Source organism: Natator depressus, chromosome 10 (genome assembly GCF_965152275.1).
Source record: "Natator depressus isolate rNatDep1 chromosome 10, rNatDep2.hap1, whole genome shotgun sequence".
Taxonomy (NCBI): domain Eukaryota; kingdom Metazoa; phylum Chordata; order Testudines; family Cheloniidae; genus Natator; species Natator depressus.
In genome coordinates this window covers 35,682,700-35,699,664 of record NC_134243.1, presented here as the reverse complement: position 1 = coordinate 35,699,664, position 16,965 = coordinate 35,682,700, and the positions used below count along the sequence as shown (strand labels likewise).

Below are 16,965 nucleotides of genomic sequence, written 5' to 3'. Positions count from 1 at the left end.
CCATAGGTGACTTGAACAGATGATGGCATGATGGAGTGAATGGTGGCAACTATAAGCCAGTTGAGGTGGCATTGCTCAATGTTTCTTCCCCCGCCCCGCTTTCTGGGTGGGAGATAAACTCATGTGAATGCACCTCTGAGTCTCTGCTGAGGGAGAGGGGAGTGGCGTGTTAAAGGAACATTTGCTGGATTTAAACACCACAAGGTGAGAAAGGGAGGCAAAAGGACACTGCCAAGTGGACTCTGGGACAGGAGTTTTGCTCATCATCAGATGTGTTTGAATCATGGTTGTGGCATTTCCCCAAATTAATGCCAGGCTCCTTTCCTCTTTTTATTAAATGTTTTCTCTGCTATACAGAGACTCAGTGTTTGCCTGGGGGAAGTATTGCCTCTCAGAGGCAGCTAGGGTGGTGCTTAATTTCCCCAGATTACTGGGTGAGGGCTCAGGTCGGTTCTGTGCTGTATTGTTAAGAGGGAGCCCTAGATATTGAGCCAGGCCCTTGTTGCTGCCAGCTCCCCCTGGCAAAAGGGTCACACCATTGTCCCCACCCCGCCCCGCCCCACTCAGAGCTCTTCTGCTTGGGGGAGAGACCCGCCAGCGTCTCCAAGGGCCGACCAGCAAAGCCCCTTCCCCCTCCAGGGAGGGCGGGCGCGCGGCCTCGCTTCCCGGGCTTCTGCGGCCTTCCTCACTGCCAGCGGGGCTCTGTGCTTCCCAGCAGGCTCGGCTCCCCCGATTCCCTGCCTTTCCCACCGCGCCTGTCCTCCCGACCCCGCAACGCTTCCCGCAGGGGCTCCTCGGGGCAAGGGGGCCGCGCCGCCTCCACTCACACGCCGCACGGGGAGGGGCACGGCCGGCCTGCTACTGGCAGCCAATTACATCGGAGAGCAGTTTTTGCAGCCCCTTACATACGGGTAACTGCTGCAGGTAGCAAGTCCCACAGGGAGCCGTTTGCCGCATTGCACCGGCCGGCGCTGGCGGGGCCGCCGCAGGCGATGTAGAAGTTCCGGTCGGACGGTGTCCCTGAGAGCTCTGCCCCCCAATTCCAGCGAGCTACAAGCGCGAGCCACCAACCGCCCCGATTCGAATTCGCATCCTGAGCGCCCAATGACAGAGCGGAGGGCGGGGCCGCGGCCAAGATATCCCCGCCCTGTCAGCAGACCGACCAGTGACAGCTCCAGCTGGGTTTGAAAAAAAGTGCGCGCGGCTGGAGGGCGGGGCCTTTCCCTGGTGGCAGGGCCCGCGCGGAGTGGAGAAGCGGATATCCGGCACGCTCTGGGCGTGGCCTAGCCCAAAGGGGCGGATCCTGGGTGGAGCCTCCTTCCTCGCTCTCTCCCTGACCCGCATTGATACCGGGGAGCGGGGCCTAACGGCATGGGGGTGGGGCTCAGTTGGAGCCCCGCCCCGTCCCGTCCCCTCTTTCTCCGCCCCTGCCCCCAGGGCCCGGACCTGGGCTCATTTGGACCCGGCCGGCTCGCGGGTGCGGTGGTGGTTGGTGGCAGCTCGGCTCCCTGGGGACTCGCACCGCAGCGTGGAGGGGCAGGAATGAAAGTGGGCGGTGAGCGTCCTCCACGCCCCTGGGCGGGTTGGGGCCTCTGTGGGGAGTTGGGGTCCCTCGGTGGTGGGTGGGGCCCCTCTGTGGTCAGTGTAGGGGGGATGGGGCCCTGTGGGGGGGGTCCTTCTGGGGAGTGGGGGCCCTCTGCGGTTGGGAGTATGGGGGATCCTGCAGAAGGTGGGTTGCCAGCCAGTGGCTGGGGGCTCCAGCCCATGTTCTGGCAGAACTCAGTACTCCTCATGTGGGGTTTGGGGAGGGTTAAGCCCAGGACGGGGGCTCTGCCGGCTCGGTTGTCTAATTTCTGGCGGGGTCCGTGGGGGTCCCTGGGACGGGTAATGCTCCCTCTCTGTTGGATGATCCTCTAAGCCTCAGATGCTACATTCTCAGACCTGGCGCATGAGGGCCGTGAAATAGTCTGAAATACCCCTGCCAGGATCCTACCAACTTCTCTCAACATCAGATGGGCTTAAACCCCTGCAACCTCCCTTCCACTTTCCTCAGACCGTATCTGGCCGTGGCACCTCCTAATTTTCCTTTTTACTTCTCCCCCTGTGTTCAGAGGATGTGTTTGGAATTTAAAAATAAAATCTAAAAGAGAGGGAGCCCCACTGGTTTAGGCGGGTGGATTTAAAAATCAACCGAGCCTATAGTGGGACAGGACCTGCCTGCAGGGGGAGGGGACTCACTCGGGGCTCCTGCATGGGCACCCAGGACATTAGAAAAAAGCTACCAGTCTTGTCTTGGCCACTTCGGGTTTCTCATCGGCGCAAAGAGTTTCACGTAAATTATAAAGTAAGGTTATAATTATTAAATGGAGGAGAGGCTGCAGGCTTTTCAAGGAGCAGATGAGATTTTTGTTTCAGAAAGGCAGGGTGTTTGAATGAATGAAATGTAAATTATTGAAATATACACTTTGCAAAATTGCCTCATCAAAAGGAGAGACTTTAATAAAAATACTTAAAAACTTAATTCAAAATGAGAGATTTTTGATATTTCAGGCTAGTCACAGGACTAGAAATCAGACGACAGGATTGCAGTTTACTGCTTTTAAACAGAAGTCTCCTTTTATCAAGATTTTATCTTTGCCATGACAGTAAAATCTAACATTGAAATATGACATCTAAGCAGTGGCCCACTCTTTCATGTCCAAATATAATTCTAGTTGTTTAATGTAATAATAGCTTATATTTCTGGAGTGCCTTTTATCATGCAGGACACCAAAATGCTTTACAAACTGCAATATTCATTGCTAATTTAATATGGCTTTCTCTGGGTTGAGGGTAGCAGCTAACTAGCACATTTATGGAGGGAAGAGAGAGAATATATGGCCTAAGGCATGGGGGCAAGCTCCCCTACTTTTACAAAAGTGCTAAGGACTCCTATGTTCTGAGCAGACAAAACTTGCTTTTTTTATGGTCTGTGCACTCTGCCTATTTAGGAAGATCATCTAATGACATTTTTTTTTTTTTTTTTTTTTTTTTGGCCAAAAATTATAAATGGGTTTATCAAGAAGAATATTTTGCTGAAGGCAGGTTTATTTTAAAAGGAATGATTTTTTTAAATCACACTTTCTGCATTAATGGGACAGAATTTGAATACTTCACCCAAGTTTAATATGTTCTGGTTCTATGGGATACATAACACTAGCAGACCTGCTTCTATAATACACTATCTTTGCTTGCCAAATGTATTTTGGAATGCTTCAGTTACTTAATCAGCACCTGAATTTAAAATATTAGAAATGCAGCTTGTGTACACAATGTAGATATGTTTGTAGTATATGTGGTCATTTTAAAGTAAAGCCATCCTAATATAAATTCTGGGCTACGAGAGCTGAACTGTCCGCCATCTAGTCTTATTCAATTTCCTGGGCTGTTTAGTCAGTTTCAGTTCTGAATGCAGGCTTAATTGGCCTGCCAGTCTAGAGATGCATTGCCTCTTATATTGCAGTAGTTCTCTTGCTGAAATTGGGGTGGTGGGGAAAGGAACACCTATGAGAATAATAGTCTGGTGACTTGTGCATGTCAGAATTGCCCTTAATTACGTGGATATCGTCCTTTAGTCAAAGGTAACTAATAGGTAAGCCAAGGGCTACCTGGGGGAGAAAGGGGCATTCAGTTAGAATAGTAGCTTGTTTAATTGTTGATCCTGGAAACTCCAAAGAGTTCCATATTCATTTTGGCATAAAAGGATATTCTAGGTGGCCCATTGCTTTTGCCTAGACAGATACTTACAAACGTGCATTGGGAAATACCCAGTTGTGGAGACTGTCTTTAATCATAGAATCATAGAATATCAGGGTTGGAAGGGACCCCAGAAGGTCATCTAGTCCAACCCCCTGCTCGAAGCAGGACCAATTCCCAGTTAAATCATCCCAGCCAGGGCTTTGTCAAGCCTGACCTTAAAAACCTCTAAGGAAGGAGATTCTACCACCTCCCTAGGTAACGCATTCCAGTGTTTCACCACCCTCTTAGTGAAAAAGTTTTTCCTAATATCCAATCTAAACCTCCCCCATTGCAACTTGAGACCATTACTCCTCGTTCTGTCATCTGCTACCATTGAGAACAGTCTAGAGCCATCCTCTTTGGAACCCCCTTTCAGGTAGTTGAAAGCAGCTATCAAATCCCCCCTCATTCTTCTCTTCCGCAGACTAAACAATCCCAGCTCCCTCAGCCTCTCTTCATAAGTCATGTGCTCTAGACCCCTAATCGTTTTTGTTGCCCTTCGCTGGACTCTCTCCAATTTATCCACATCCTTCTTGTAGTGTGGGGCCCAAAACTGGACACAGTACTCCAGATGAGGCCTCACCAGTGTCGAATAGAGGGGAACGATCACGTCCCTCGATCTGCTCGCTATGCCCCTACTTATACATCCCAAAATGCCATTGGCCTTCTTGGCAACAAGGGCACACTGTTGACTCATATCCAGCTTCTCGTCCACTGTCACCCCTAGTTCCTTTTCCGCAGAACTGCTGCCTAGCCATTCGGTCCCTAGTCTGTAGCGGTGCATTGGATTCTTCCATCCTAAGTGCAGGACCCTGCACTTATCCTTATTGAACCTCATCAGATTTCTTTTGGCCCAATCCTCCAATTTGTCTAGGTCCTTCTGTATCCTATCCCTCCCCTCCAGCGTATCTACCACTCCTCCCAGTTTAGTATCATCCGCAAATTTGCTGAGAGTGCAATCCACACCATCCTCCAGATCATTTATGAAGATATTGAACAAAACCGGCCCCAGGACCGACCCCTGGGGCACACCACTTGACACCGGCTGCCAACTAGACATGGAGCCATTGATCACTACCCGTTGAGCCCGACAATCTAGCCAGCTTTCTACCCACCTTATAGTGCATTCATCCAGCCCATACTTCCTTAACTTGCTGACAAGAATACTGTGGGAGACCGTGTCAAAAGCTTTGCTAAAGTCAAGAAACAATACATCCACTGCTTTCCCTTCATCCACAGAACCAGTAATCCCATCATAAAAGGCGATTAGATTAGTCAGGCATGACCTTCCCTTGGTGAACCCATGCTGACTGTTCCTGATCACTTTCCTCTCATGTAAGTGCTTCAGGATTGATTCTTTGAGGACCTGCTCCATGATTTTTCCAGGGACTGAGGTGAGGCTGACTGGCCTGTAGTTCCCAGGATCCTCCTTCTTCCCTTTTTTAAAGATTGGCACTACATTAGCCTTTTTCCAGTCATCCGGGACTTCCTCCGTTCGCCACGAGTTTTCAAAGATAATGGCCAAGGGCTCTGCAATCACAGCCGCCAATTCCTTCAGCACTCTCGGATGCAACTCGTCCGGCCCCATGGACTTGTGCACGTCCAGCTTTTCTAAATAGTCCCTAACCAGCTCTATCTCCACAGAGGGCTGGCCATCTCTTCCCCATTCTGTGATGCCCAGCGCAGCAGTCTGGGAGCTGACCTTGTTAGTGAAAACAGAGGCAAAAAAAGCATTGAGTACATTAGCTTTTTCCACATCCTCTGTCACTAGGTTGCCTCCCTCATTCAGTAAGGGGCCCACACTTTCCTTGGCTTTCTTCTTGTTGCCAACATACCTGAAGAAACCCTTCTTGTTACTCTTGACATCTCTTGCTAGCTGCAGCTCCAGGTGCGATTTGGCCCTCCTGATATCTTTCCTACATGCCCGAGCAATATTCTTATAATCTTCCCTGGTCATATGTCCAACCTTCCACTTCTTGTAAGCTTCTTTTTTATGTTTAAGATCAGCTAGGATTTCACCATTAAGCCAAGCTGGTCGCCTGCCATATTTACTATTCTTTCGACTCATCGGGATGGTTTGTCCCTGTAACCTCAACAGGGATTCCTTGAAATACAGCCAGCTCTCCTGGACTCCCTTCCCCTTCATGTTAGTCCCCCAGGGGATCCTGGCCATCTGTTCCCTGAGGGAGTCGAAGTCCGCTTTCCTGAAGTCCAGGGTCCGTATCCTGCTGCTTACCTTTCTTCCCTGTGTCAGGATCCTGAACTCAACCAACTCATGGTCACTGCCTCCCAGATTCCCATCCACTTTTGCTTCCCCCACTAATTCTACCCGGTTTGTGAGCAGCAGGTCAAGAAAAGCGCCCCCCCTAGTTGGCTCCCCTAGCACTTGCGCCAGGAAATTGTCCCCTACGCTTTCCAAAAACTTCCTGGATTGTCTATGCACCGCTGTATTGCTCTCCCAGCAGATATCAGGAAAATTAAAGTCACCCATGAGAATCAGGGCATGCGATCTAGTAGCTTCCGTGAGTTGCCGGAAGAAAGCCTCATCCACCTCATCCCCCTGGTCCGGTGGTCTATAGCAGACTCCCACCACTACATCACTCTTGTTGCACACACTTCTAAACTTAATCCAGAGACACTCAGGTTTTTCCACAGTTTCGTACCGGAGCTCTGAGCAGTCATACTGCTCCCTTACATACAGTGCTACTCCCCCACCTTTTCTGCCCTGCCTGTCCTTCCTGAACAGTTTATAACCATCCATGACTGAACTCCAGTCATGTGAGTTATCCCACCAAGTCTCTGTTATTCCAATGACGTCATAGTTCCTTGTCATCACCAGGACCTCCAGTTCTCCCTGCTTGTTTCCAAGGTTTTGTGCATTTGTATATAAGCACTTGAGATAACCTGTTGATCGCCCCTCATTCCCAGTATGAGGCAGGAGCCCTCCCCTCACAGACATTCCTGCCTGTGCTTCCTCCCGGTATCCCGCTTTAGCTTTAGCTTAGCTAGTGCCTGTGGCCCTATAATTAAAAATGCTCAAGTCCCTGCAGCTGCTTTATTTTTATTTATTTAATTTCATGTATGATTTGTTTGTGGTTTGGTACACTTGTTATATTACCTTTCTGACTTTTATTGTGCTGTAAATTTACACTTATTTTAAAACTTTTTTTTTTTTAATACCATGGATTGGAAATTAACTGATAGAACAGGGGACAAGGAAAATATTAATTCCGCAAGTGGAATATCACTGGGATCCCTAGTGGGACCCATATTTTTCATGACTGAGCTAGAAGAAAACCCAGCTAATTAGATTTCCCGGCTAAACTATCATTGTATAAAAAGACCTACAAACTGGATTTGAAAAATACACCTGACATTGCCAAGTGGGAAATGTTCCATGGTAAGAACAACAGCCCTAATCCATCAATTTTCAGAAAAGTGGGGGGGATATATGTGTGTTTCTAGCCTTTATGGCTGCAAAGATAAAATTTCCAAATGTGACCCAGCACAGAGCAAACAGTCTTGCTTTGTCTGCTGCTCAGAGCCTTATCAATGAAACTGGCAAGTCTCTGGTCCCTGCTGCTCTTCAGAGTGGGCAGCAGTGAAATTGACAAGATTCATGTCATTTTCACTCACTGCTGCTTGGCAAATCTCTGAGCAGCAGCCACAGCAGGTACTGGGGCTGTTTGCTGAGGAGGAAAATCCCAAAAGAAAGCTGTGTGGTGGTGAGGGATCCCTTTCATGTAGTTCAGGGCTTAAGGTAAGAGAGATCCTTTTCCCTTCTAGCAGGTCAGGGTGCTTCAAATTTCTGACACCTACTACTCGGACTGATGCAAAAGATGGAGTTCCTGAGCAGAATCCAGGGCCAGCTTCTCAGTAGAAATCTGGACACCTTGTCCTTCCCAGCAAGTGGGAGCACTACTGGGCTTCTCACTAGAGTATTGCCCCTGAATCTCTCTAGTGAGCCCTCTCTCTATCATTAGCTTTTGTCTCTGCCTCTAGCTAACTTAGTCCTTTCGCTAGCAGGTGCAGGGTGAACTTTCCTGTCCCTCCTTAGGAGGAGCAAGTAAGGGACAGAATATATGTAGACCAGGCACTAGCCTAAATATCACAAGGAACAAATGCATGAAGGAAGGATTTGAATCTCTGAAGATGGTATTTCAAGGAGCAGTGACAGGAGGCCATGGAAAGGGATAGGAAAATATTGACGGGAAAAAAATTAAGGCGACTGTCAACATCACTGATGTTACTCCAGCACATTAAATACTGCATGAATGGGAATTACATATGGAGGAAGTTTGCACAATGGAGGATGTTGGGCTGAATGGCCCAAGTGATCTCTTCTGGCCCTGTCAATTTAACTATTTTTACTTTAGTTGGTTAGTGATCCCCTTTTATATATGACTATGCAATTGATTTGCTATCATATCAGAGCCTAGAATTCTTTTTACTTTCCATTTCATTGAAGAAACAACATAATTTGTGCTGCAGTAGAGCAGGCTCAGTAACAGCAATCATTTTCATGTTAATATGTGGACTAGTATTCTTTACAGCTGTTGTCTTTTGTCCTGAAATTTCAACTTGACAGTGCTCTTTCACTAACTGAGATGTCTTTTTGTTTTTTCTAGTAATCCACTGTAGATGTTCCAGGTGTTTTTCTTTCCCTTCAAAACGAAGGGTAAGAAAACGGCCTCGTGTCCTGACATTACTGAGTCTCCCTGAAGATGTTCTGTTTCATGTTCTGAAAGGCCTTCCTGCTGAGGATATCCTCTCCATCCGAGCTGTGAGTCTGCTAACCCACTTCACCCCTGTAACGGGATGGGGTTTACCTCTGTCAGTGTGATGCCCTGGCTCCCAATGGCAGGACTGGACACAGGGAAGGCTGGATCCTCATGGCAGAGCAAATCTAACTACTGTATGTATTCCTTCAGTTTTCCTTCAGATCTCTGCCATTGTGGTAGCAGTTTCGTTGCTAAACCTCTCAAGATTGAGAATTAGCAGCAGTATATGAGTGTTTTGTTTAAATTTTCCAGAGGGAGCTATCCTGACAAATCATTCTGACCAGTTTGGTTCGGTTAAGGATGCTTATCTTATTTTCCAAAATTTACTTTTGTCTAATCTAATTTAATTAACGTAAATAAAGTGGAACAATAGTTGTACAAAAATCTACCTGTGCCATGTTAATATGGCTATAACAGTAGACCACAAGAACGATTTTTCGGTGGATTCCTGTATGTTGTTGTAATGTACTTCTGTATTTTTCCCTCTAGGTGCACTCTCATCTTAAATACCTTGTAGATAATCATGCTAGTGTTTGGGCATGTGCAAGTTTTCAAGAAGTATGGCCTTCTCCAAACAATCTGAAGATGTTTGAAAGGTAACGTATAGGAATCCAGGCATGGTCTATGCATTAGGGGAGACTTTCAAAGGTGCAGAGGAAAACTAGGTACCCATTTCCCATTAACTTTCAATGAGAGTTGGATACCTAACTGCCTTTTCTGCCTTTGAAACTCTTCCCCTTAATTTGATTAGGAGCACTCTTAGTTTCCTGTCTACACTTCAGATTGGAAATGTCTTGTTAAGTGGAGCAGGGGTCATAGTTATATTTGGGAGTGTAAATGGATGCTGTGTCTACAAAGTGCTTTACAATCCCCTGATGGAATGTACTGCATAAGCTAAAAGTATTGCTACTGTATAAATGTAATGTATAAATATATAAGCCAGAAATGTGGACTGAAAGGCTCCACAGCTGTGTTTTTTAAAGAATTTAAGACTAATATTTGAACTCTCTCCATATTTCAAAATGAGTTTAAAAACCTAAAGTTGCAAGCAAATGACTGTACTTTGAAAGAATAAAGACACTATCTCAAAAAGGGGTGTATGGGTGTTGGCAGAGGCAGAACGTAAGAGCTGAATCTGTCTGGTGCCTGTGTAACCATCCTATGTGCTTCAGAGGTGCAAGTTCTGAATTCCTCAGCTGCATTCTGGAGCTGGGGCCATCTAGTAGAAATGAACACGGAAGCAAGGTCTCCTGCTGCACGGAATCTTCAAATGATTCAGATGTCCACTGAGTTACCTTTTTGTACTCTTATTTAGGGCTGCTGAAAGGGGTAACTTTGAAGCTGCTGTGAAGCTGGGTATAGCATACCTGTACAACGAAGGCTGTAAGTGTGAAAGCACGTGCTGTGGAGCAGAGGGAAATGATGGTGGAGGGTGTAGTTCTATTCAAAAGAACAAAGAAATTTTATAGTGAAGTTTGATCAATAAGCTTGGATTCTTTTTATTGGCAACGTGCTAATCTTTATCCCTACTATTTTATGGATGTTTGGGTTTTTTTCTGCCCATGTTATAAGATTTTTTTTCCCCTGTCATTTCTGAGTATGTGGCAAGGTCTTGTATATCATTGTGCCTTTTCTGTGATAGCTGCCAATGGCACTGCGAGCATTTCCCTGGCTATTGAAATGCTGGGGCTAAAATGCCATTATGCTACAGTAAACCTCTAAACAGCACTAATGGATTCCACTTCTAGCTGAAATGTGGATGTGTTTGAATCACACTGTTAGCAGCTCTTGAAGTTAGGCTTTGGAAGCCTCCAGTCAAATTTGGTTGTCATTTTGCCAGTTAAAAGGTTCACACTGAACCAAGCAGAGGCACTATTCAATCCTTCTTCTGCAACCTGTTACCATTTCTGTGAAACCATCCTGCTAACTGTTGTACTGTGGCCCTATTAAATTCCAGGCAGATATTATGAATTAGCTTCTGTTCCCTCTTTAAAGCATCTGTTTCACTTATTCAGTATCCATCTCCGATGAGGGTCGTGCAGAAGTGAATGGGTTAAAGGCATCTCATTTCTTCAGCCTGACCGAGCGTCTGAATGTCTGGGCAGCCCCCTTTATCTGGCTCTTTATTCGTCCCCCATGGTCTGTGAGCGGGAGCTGTTGTAAAGCTGTAGTCTATGAGAGCCTCAAAGCAGAGTGTCAGTTGCAGAAAGTAAGTGGTGCTCTTTCTGTCAGTGGCTTTAGGGCAGAACAGCACATCCACCCAGCAATTTGCACAATTACATTTCAGTTTCTCCAAGGAATAACTTGTTCTCATGCCATTGATTTATAGCTGTTTAACCATTGTTTAAAAATTACAATTTTGCTCTGTATTAACTTTATGTAGGAGAAGCACTGCTTGGTAGCTGTCAAACGATTGTAACTGTGATTGTTCTGCCAGGTTAATTTCTATCTCAAAAGTGAAGAAATATTGAGGGGGGAGGAAATGGTCGGTCCATGAAAGGCCAAGGGCAAACAAAGCTCTAGCCTGGGACTATTTTGAAGAAGTCTCTCTCATTTTGTGGTTCTCTTTAATAATGTGCAGTTTTAAAACTATTTTTTTAGGCCCAGAAAGGCTCTATTCTCCACTGCTTGGCTAAGGTTTTAAGTCTCTTTGAGGTGAGTAGTGTTAATTTCCCACTGATTGCTTTGGGAATTCTGAAGGTACAATTTTACAATACAAATTTCCCCTCTGACTTTTCAAATGCTAGATGAGTTGTGTTATTATCTTCATGTGAGATCAAACCAATTGTTCTTGGTTTCCCCCAGTGTGAGAGAGTCTGTGAAGGCCTTTTCTATTTAAAGGGAAAGTCAATTTGAAATCTAATTAAGCTTCGGTATGGATTAAATCCTGGGCCACATTTTCTGCTGGAGTAAACTTGTGCAGCTCTGTTGACTTCAATGGAACTGTGCCAGTTTACATCAACTGAGTATCTGCCCCCACGTTGTTTGTTTGTTTTTGTTTTTGTTTTTTTTAATGAGCTGAAAGTAGTTTTAGCTACTAGGCCCGCTTGTTGTGCTTGCAGTATAGGATGCCAGGTATCGTCCTTTTGAGACCTGTCACGCTGGGTACCAAAGGAAGGAGCATGCTGGCCACCAGGAAGCCTAAATTGTTTTTGACTACCTGAAGAAAGCTGCAAAGTAACTTGTAAGCCAGGGTCTCCAAAGACCGTGCCTGCAGTGGTCCAGAAAACCATCTTGAACATTTGAAGGATGTTCCTGATGGTAATGGATTGATTCTGTACTGTAGCTTTCAATCTGAGGATGTTCTGTACCACTCAGAGTCTCTGGGGCTTGTGTGCTCATCTGACTGGGTATGAACCATAAATAACATTTGACGTTTTTATTTTCAGGATGAAGAAAAAAGGAAAGAAGCCCTTGAAATGTTTGAAGAGTCTTCGAAGCAGGGTTGCCTAAACAGCTCCTACCGCCTCTGGGAAAGTAACAGAAGAGCTGCTGTGAGTACACTTGGCTCTTAAAATGATCTTTTCACCTCTATTACAGTGGCACCAAGAGTCCCCAACCAAGAATAGAGCTCTGTTGTGTTGAGTGCTGTATATACAGCCAGCAAGAGACAGCTCACAGTCTAAATAGACAAGATGGATAAATGGTGACAGAGGAAGTAGTATCCCCATTTTACAGATTGGGAAGATAAACACAGAGAGGTTAAGTGACTTGCCCAAGGTCACACTGGATGTCTGTGGCCCAACTGAGAATTGAACTCTGATCTCTTCAGTCCCCATCCAATTCCTTCAACCCAGGATCATCCTTAAGAGAAAGAGACTGACTGTTTGTATGAGGATTTTCCCACAAAGGGCAGAAGAGATAGAGAAGTGATGCCTTTGGATAGTAGGAGTACTCCAGCCTTCACAAACACTGAACCAAGTGGTTATCTCCCCTGGACAAAAGGGGCAATACCTTCTTAATGCTGTTCATATTCCTTTTCTCTAGATGTCAGATCCCGGCAGATACCTTCAGAGCCTCAGGAAACTAAGGGACTATGCAGCAAAGGGTTGCTGGGAAGCCCAGGTAAGACTTCCACTAGGAACACCAAGACATTGTTTTTTGCACGGCCCTGTCCACACTGGCGTAGAAAGACATGGAAATGTGCTTAAACATGGATCCAGTTGCTGGCCATTAGGAACAGCAGCTGAAACTCTTCTCAGAAAACACTTACTTAAATGTACTCTGCAAGGTAATCTCTTCTGAAAATACTGCACTTGCATAAAGAAATCTGAGCAAGGGCTCATCATTAGTAAGCAATCTTTAGTCTGAAGAGCCTGTCCCAAAATACTCCACACACATTGTGTACTAGAGTTCTGCCAGCTTTGAAAAATAACTGTTTGTTCTTAATGTCTCCTGGAGCGGGTCCCATAAGCTAGGTTTCATTTCATTTTGAATGTGAAAATGACATGAGTTCTCCCAGGATTTCAGTTCAAATTTTGTTTCTCTGTCCAAATGGAAAATATCTCACTTGCTATTTACATTTCACCTCTTGTCTGCCTGCTGTAGATATCTTTAGCCAAAGCTTGTGGGAATGGAAACCAGCTAGGATTAGAAGCAAAAGCCTCCAATGAGATGGTGTCTCAGCTCTTCCAGGCCTCCCTTTCCGTCAGAAAGCAAAGCATCTTCACTGTGCAGAAGGGAATGAATGAAACAATGAGGTAAAGTCAAGCTCAGCAGCCAGGTCTTTGGCAAAGAAGTGTGTCTATGACATGGCAGGAAAGGCTGCTACTGTTTTCTTGTGCTTGTTATAGTTCTGTCTGGAATGAGATGCGACCTACTAGATCATTAAGCTCTTTGTGGAGTTAGTTCTGGGACACAAGCAGTGAAGTGCAATGCAGAAAAGTTTGTATTTTGTGAATGTCACTAATTGCAAAAAGAAAAGGAGTACTTGTGGCACCTTAGAGACTAACAAATTTATTTGAGCATAAACTTTTGTGAGCTACAGGTCATTGCACAGTGTCCCTGGATATGACAGTGACACTTATTTTGATACGTTCATATTTTAAGATGTCTTTTTTACTTTCAATCTGCATTAATTTGCCAGTCTGCCTAAAAAACACCTACCATGGTCCATCAGCCCGCAGTTTGACTCAAGTATCTGTCCTATTACCTAGATGCAACAGGACATTTTATTGAAGTCTTGTTTTGATGTTCAATGTTTTGTTGGCTAGTAACTTTTGAAAGGATAAGTCTTGATATGTGTGGAGAGTCTCTGGTGTTATAGCTGTCACTTAGCACAGGTCTGGATGGCTTCTTACCTAGGGGATCATTTGATTTTTATCTCCTATCTAGGTACATCCTGATTGACTGGCTGGTAGAAGTGGCCACCATGAAGGATTTCTCCAGCCTTTGTCTTCATATGACAGTGGGGTGCGTGGATCGGTACTTGAAGCTGAGACCTGTATCCCGGGCCCGGCTCCAGCTTTTGGGAATTGCATGCATGGTCATTTGTACACGGTGAGTTTTGATGACTGATGTGCATCAGTGACACGAACTCAGCATTTAGCTATCATGTTCTGCTTTCTCCGCTGCACTAGTAACAGGCCTTCCTTATCCCTTTACACAGTGACTTCCCTTTGAATGTTGCTCTTAATATTTCCAAATGAGATACAAAGTGGTGCTGCTGCCACCTGAACACTTATTTAAATGTGCTGGAGGGGCTGGAGCTCTCCATACGTGAAGTGCTGTCTTCTGTGTAGAGTAGATGATTAACATTAGAAATCCTACTAGGAAGCAGGTCAACACTATCATTCTGATCAGCCCATCTGCCATAAGTAACTCAGAAAAGCAGATCTGTACCTATGTCTGTGTTCATGCAGTTTTAAGAACAAGTCTTTGTGGCACAGAAGTATTGTGTGTCCGGCCTAGTGTTTTATGTGGGACTAATTCCGCTACTTCTGCTATTTCAGAGTCTCTAGGGTTTAAACAGAGATGCTGCCAGTCACAGGAGATTGAATTCCAGGCACAAGGAATAGGTCTGGTTACTGGTTCTGCAGCCTTTCTGGGAGAATTACACCTGTGAAAATTGCTGCAGGATCTAGGCCTTCTAGTCAGTGATATGATAAAGATGCAGGCCCAGGTTAAAGATGCGATGGACAGGGCATCGTCTTGTGGGAACACCTGACACTCTCAACATGACTCTACCTGGTGTCTTCCTTATCTGTACTAACTTCTCCTTCTCCTCGCTTGTGCAGATGTCTCCATAGCACAGGATATCCATGGATATCTGCATGCAACCAAACGCTGTGCGTGTGGCTCTGCCTTGGGCCTGAGTGCTAACCATCTTTAATATTGCAGCTTCATCAGCAAAGAGATCTTGACAATACGGGAAGCTGTGTGGCTAACAGACAACACATACAAATATGAAGATCTAGTCCGGATGATGGGGGAGATCATCTCTGCCCTGGAAGGCAAGATAAGGGTAAGTTTGGAAAACCAAGGGGGTGGGATGCTTACCTTCCTGGCTGTCCTTTGCTAAGTTATGGAGAGTTACTACACTGAGTGGTGAGATGTGGATCCTTCTTCCGCTTCTCTGTAGACTAGGCATGTTGTTTTGGGTGTTACCGGTTTCCTCTGAACCAGCATCCTTTGCTGCTTTGGTGACTGGGTTCTTCATTTGAGTGAGATGTTTGAGGATTGTTGTATGTAATTCTGTACCTACAAGTACTTGATGCGATTGCACTGTAGGAAGTTAAATTTAACCTCCTTGGGACCAAGTCCAGAGATCTCATGCATTCCTGCCTCAGTGTCTGGGAAACATCTTGATACCACTGGGGTAATAAGAAGCCATCTTTTGTAATAAGCCTCCATGAAAAGGGATGGTCACCTGGGAACAATTCCATTCTGTGTTTGGTGCTTCGTTGTGTCGGAGTTTTGCCAAACTCTGTGTTCTCCCTTATGTGTTAGATTCCTACTGTTGTGGATTACAAAGAAGTGCTACTGACCATAATCCCTCTGGAGAGACGAACGCTTCACCTGTACAGCTTTATCTGTGAACTCTCACTATTGAACACAGGTCTCTGTGTGTATTCCCCTGCCAATCTGGCTGCTGCAGCACTACTACTGGCTAAGATACTGCACAGGCAAGGTAAGGAACAGGCTGCTGCTAATCATTTCATAACTGGACCTGCAGGAACTGCAATGTAGCATGTTCATCCATGCTGTCCCTCTGGATAGCAATCTTTCTGCTTTAGCACCAAGGTATCTACTTGTGCCAGCTTGCCTCAGTCATGTTAAAGATAACAGACGCTTCAGAAGGATGGGGTGGGCTTGGTCCTTTTCTCCAGTAATTGCTGTGTTGAGCTCAAGCGTTAGCACAAGACTTGGGTTTAAGAAATGCCCACGGAATTTTTACAAGTGATGCTACGGACTAGATTACACAGCTAGGAATCTCTCTAGTTCTGGCACCTGCAGCTGTTGTTGGAGCCCGACAATTGATTCTGAATTTCGGATGGATTATCTGCTGGCATGATCTTATGTAAGATCTGCTTTATTTCTGCAGTATGGAGTTTTAGGTGCTAATGTACTTATTCCCTTCTCCAGCACATCCTTGGAACAGCCAGCTGTCTGAATGCACTGGATTCTCTCTTGAAGACCTGATACCCTGTGTGCTGAGCCTACACCAAAAATGGTATAACCTTCAGAACCTTTCTGAGTAGCTCTGGGGTTGCGGGGGAGAGGAGTGTTTGGCATCCAGCTGTTACAGACCCACAGCATAAATCTTAATAATAAAGTTTTGCTAATTAGTTACTGTCTCGGAACTAAGGAGGTGACATTGGAGAGTATATGCCTCACTCCCCACAGCACGGGAGAGGTTGAGAGACCTATTGCTGTTGCTCCAATTTAGTACCAGCCCTAGCGTTCTCTGAATAGTGCCGCTGGGCTCTAGGGGGTGTGCTTCTCATTACCAGCAGTCTCAGCCTGCCAAGTCTCCTGATTTTCAAGGCTGGGACTTGCTTGTCAGCAAATTCAGGAAGATCCGCAGCAGGGCTGGAAGCTCATCTCCGAAGGTGTCTCAAGACCCAGATCCCACTCCCTGCTGCAGTCCTGACCAAGTGGCAAGGAGAGGAAGGGGGGTGGTCCTTTAAGCTGTCTCAGAGGCCCAGCTACCAGTCCTGCTAGTCAGCTTCCCTGCTAATGAAGCACAGTTGGTTTGTGTCAAGGTTCCTTCCCCACTCTGAACTCTAGGGTACAGATGTGGGGACCTGCATGAAAACCTCCTAAGCTTATTCTTACCAGCTTAGGTTAAAACTTCCCCAAGGTACAAACTATTTTACCCTTTGCCCTTGGACTTCCACTGCCACCACCAAACATTTATCTGGGTTTATTTATTAGGAAAGCGTTGTTTGGAAACATCTTTCCCCCC

The 16,965-nt window shown here is 45.8% G+C and overlaps 1 protein-coding gene across 1 annotated transcript in view; it reads left to right on the top strand.

Moving 5' to 3' along the window:
* The first annotated feature begins 1,448 nt into the window (after positions 1–1,448).
* CCNF (cyclin F) overlaps positions 1,449–16,965 on the top strand; it is a 22,234-nt gene continuing 6,717 nt past the window's right edge. The window contains exons 1-13 of the mRNA XM_074965727.1: positions 1,449–1,555; positions 8,406–8,560; positions 9,048–9,154; positions 9,874–9,941; positions 10,574–10,767; positions 11,160–11,213; positions 11,948–12,052; positions 12,546–12,623; positions 13,107–13,258; positions 13,893–14,057; positions 14,898–15,021; positions 15,507–15,687; positions 16,143–16,230. Of these exons, the coding sequence (XP_074821828.1) occupies positions 1,543–1,555; positions 8,406–8,560; positions 9,048–9,154; positions 9,874–9,941; positions 10,574–10,767; positions 11,160–11,213; positions 11,948–12,052; positions 12,546–12,623; positions 13,107–13,258; positions 13,893–14,057; positions 14,898–15,021; positions 15,507–15,687; positions 16,143–16,230 (1,484 nt within the window). The 5' untranslated portion in view covers positions 1,449–1,542. The remainder of the gene's footprint in view (positions 1,556–8,405; positions 8,561–9,047; positions 9,155–9,873; positions 9,942–10,573; positions 10,768–11,159; positions 11,214–11,947; positions 12,053–12,545; positions 12,624–13,106; positions 13,259–13,892; positions 14,058–14,897; positions 15,022–15,506; positions 15,688–16,142; positions 16,231–16,965) is intronic.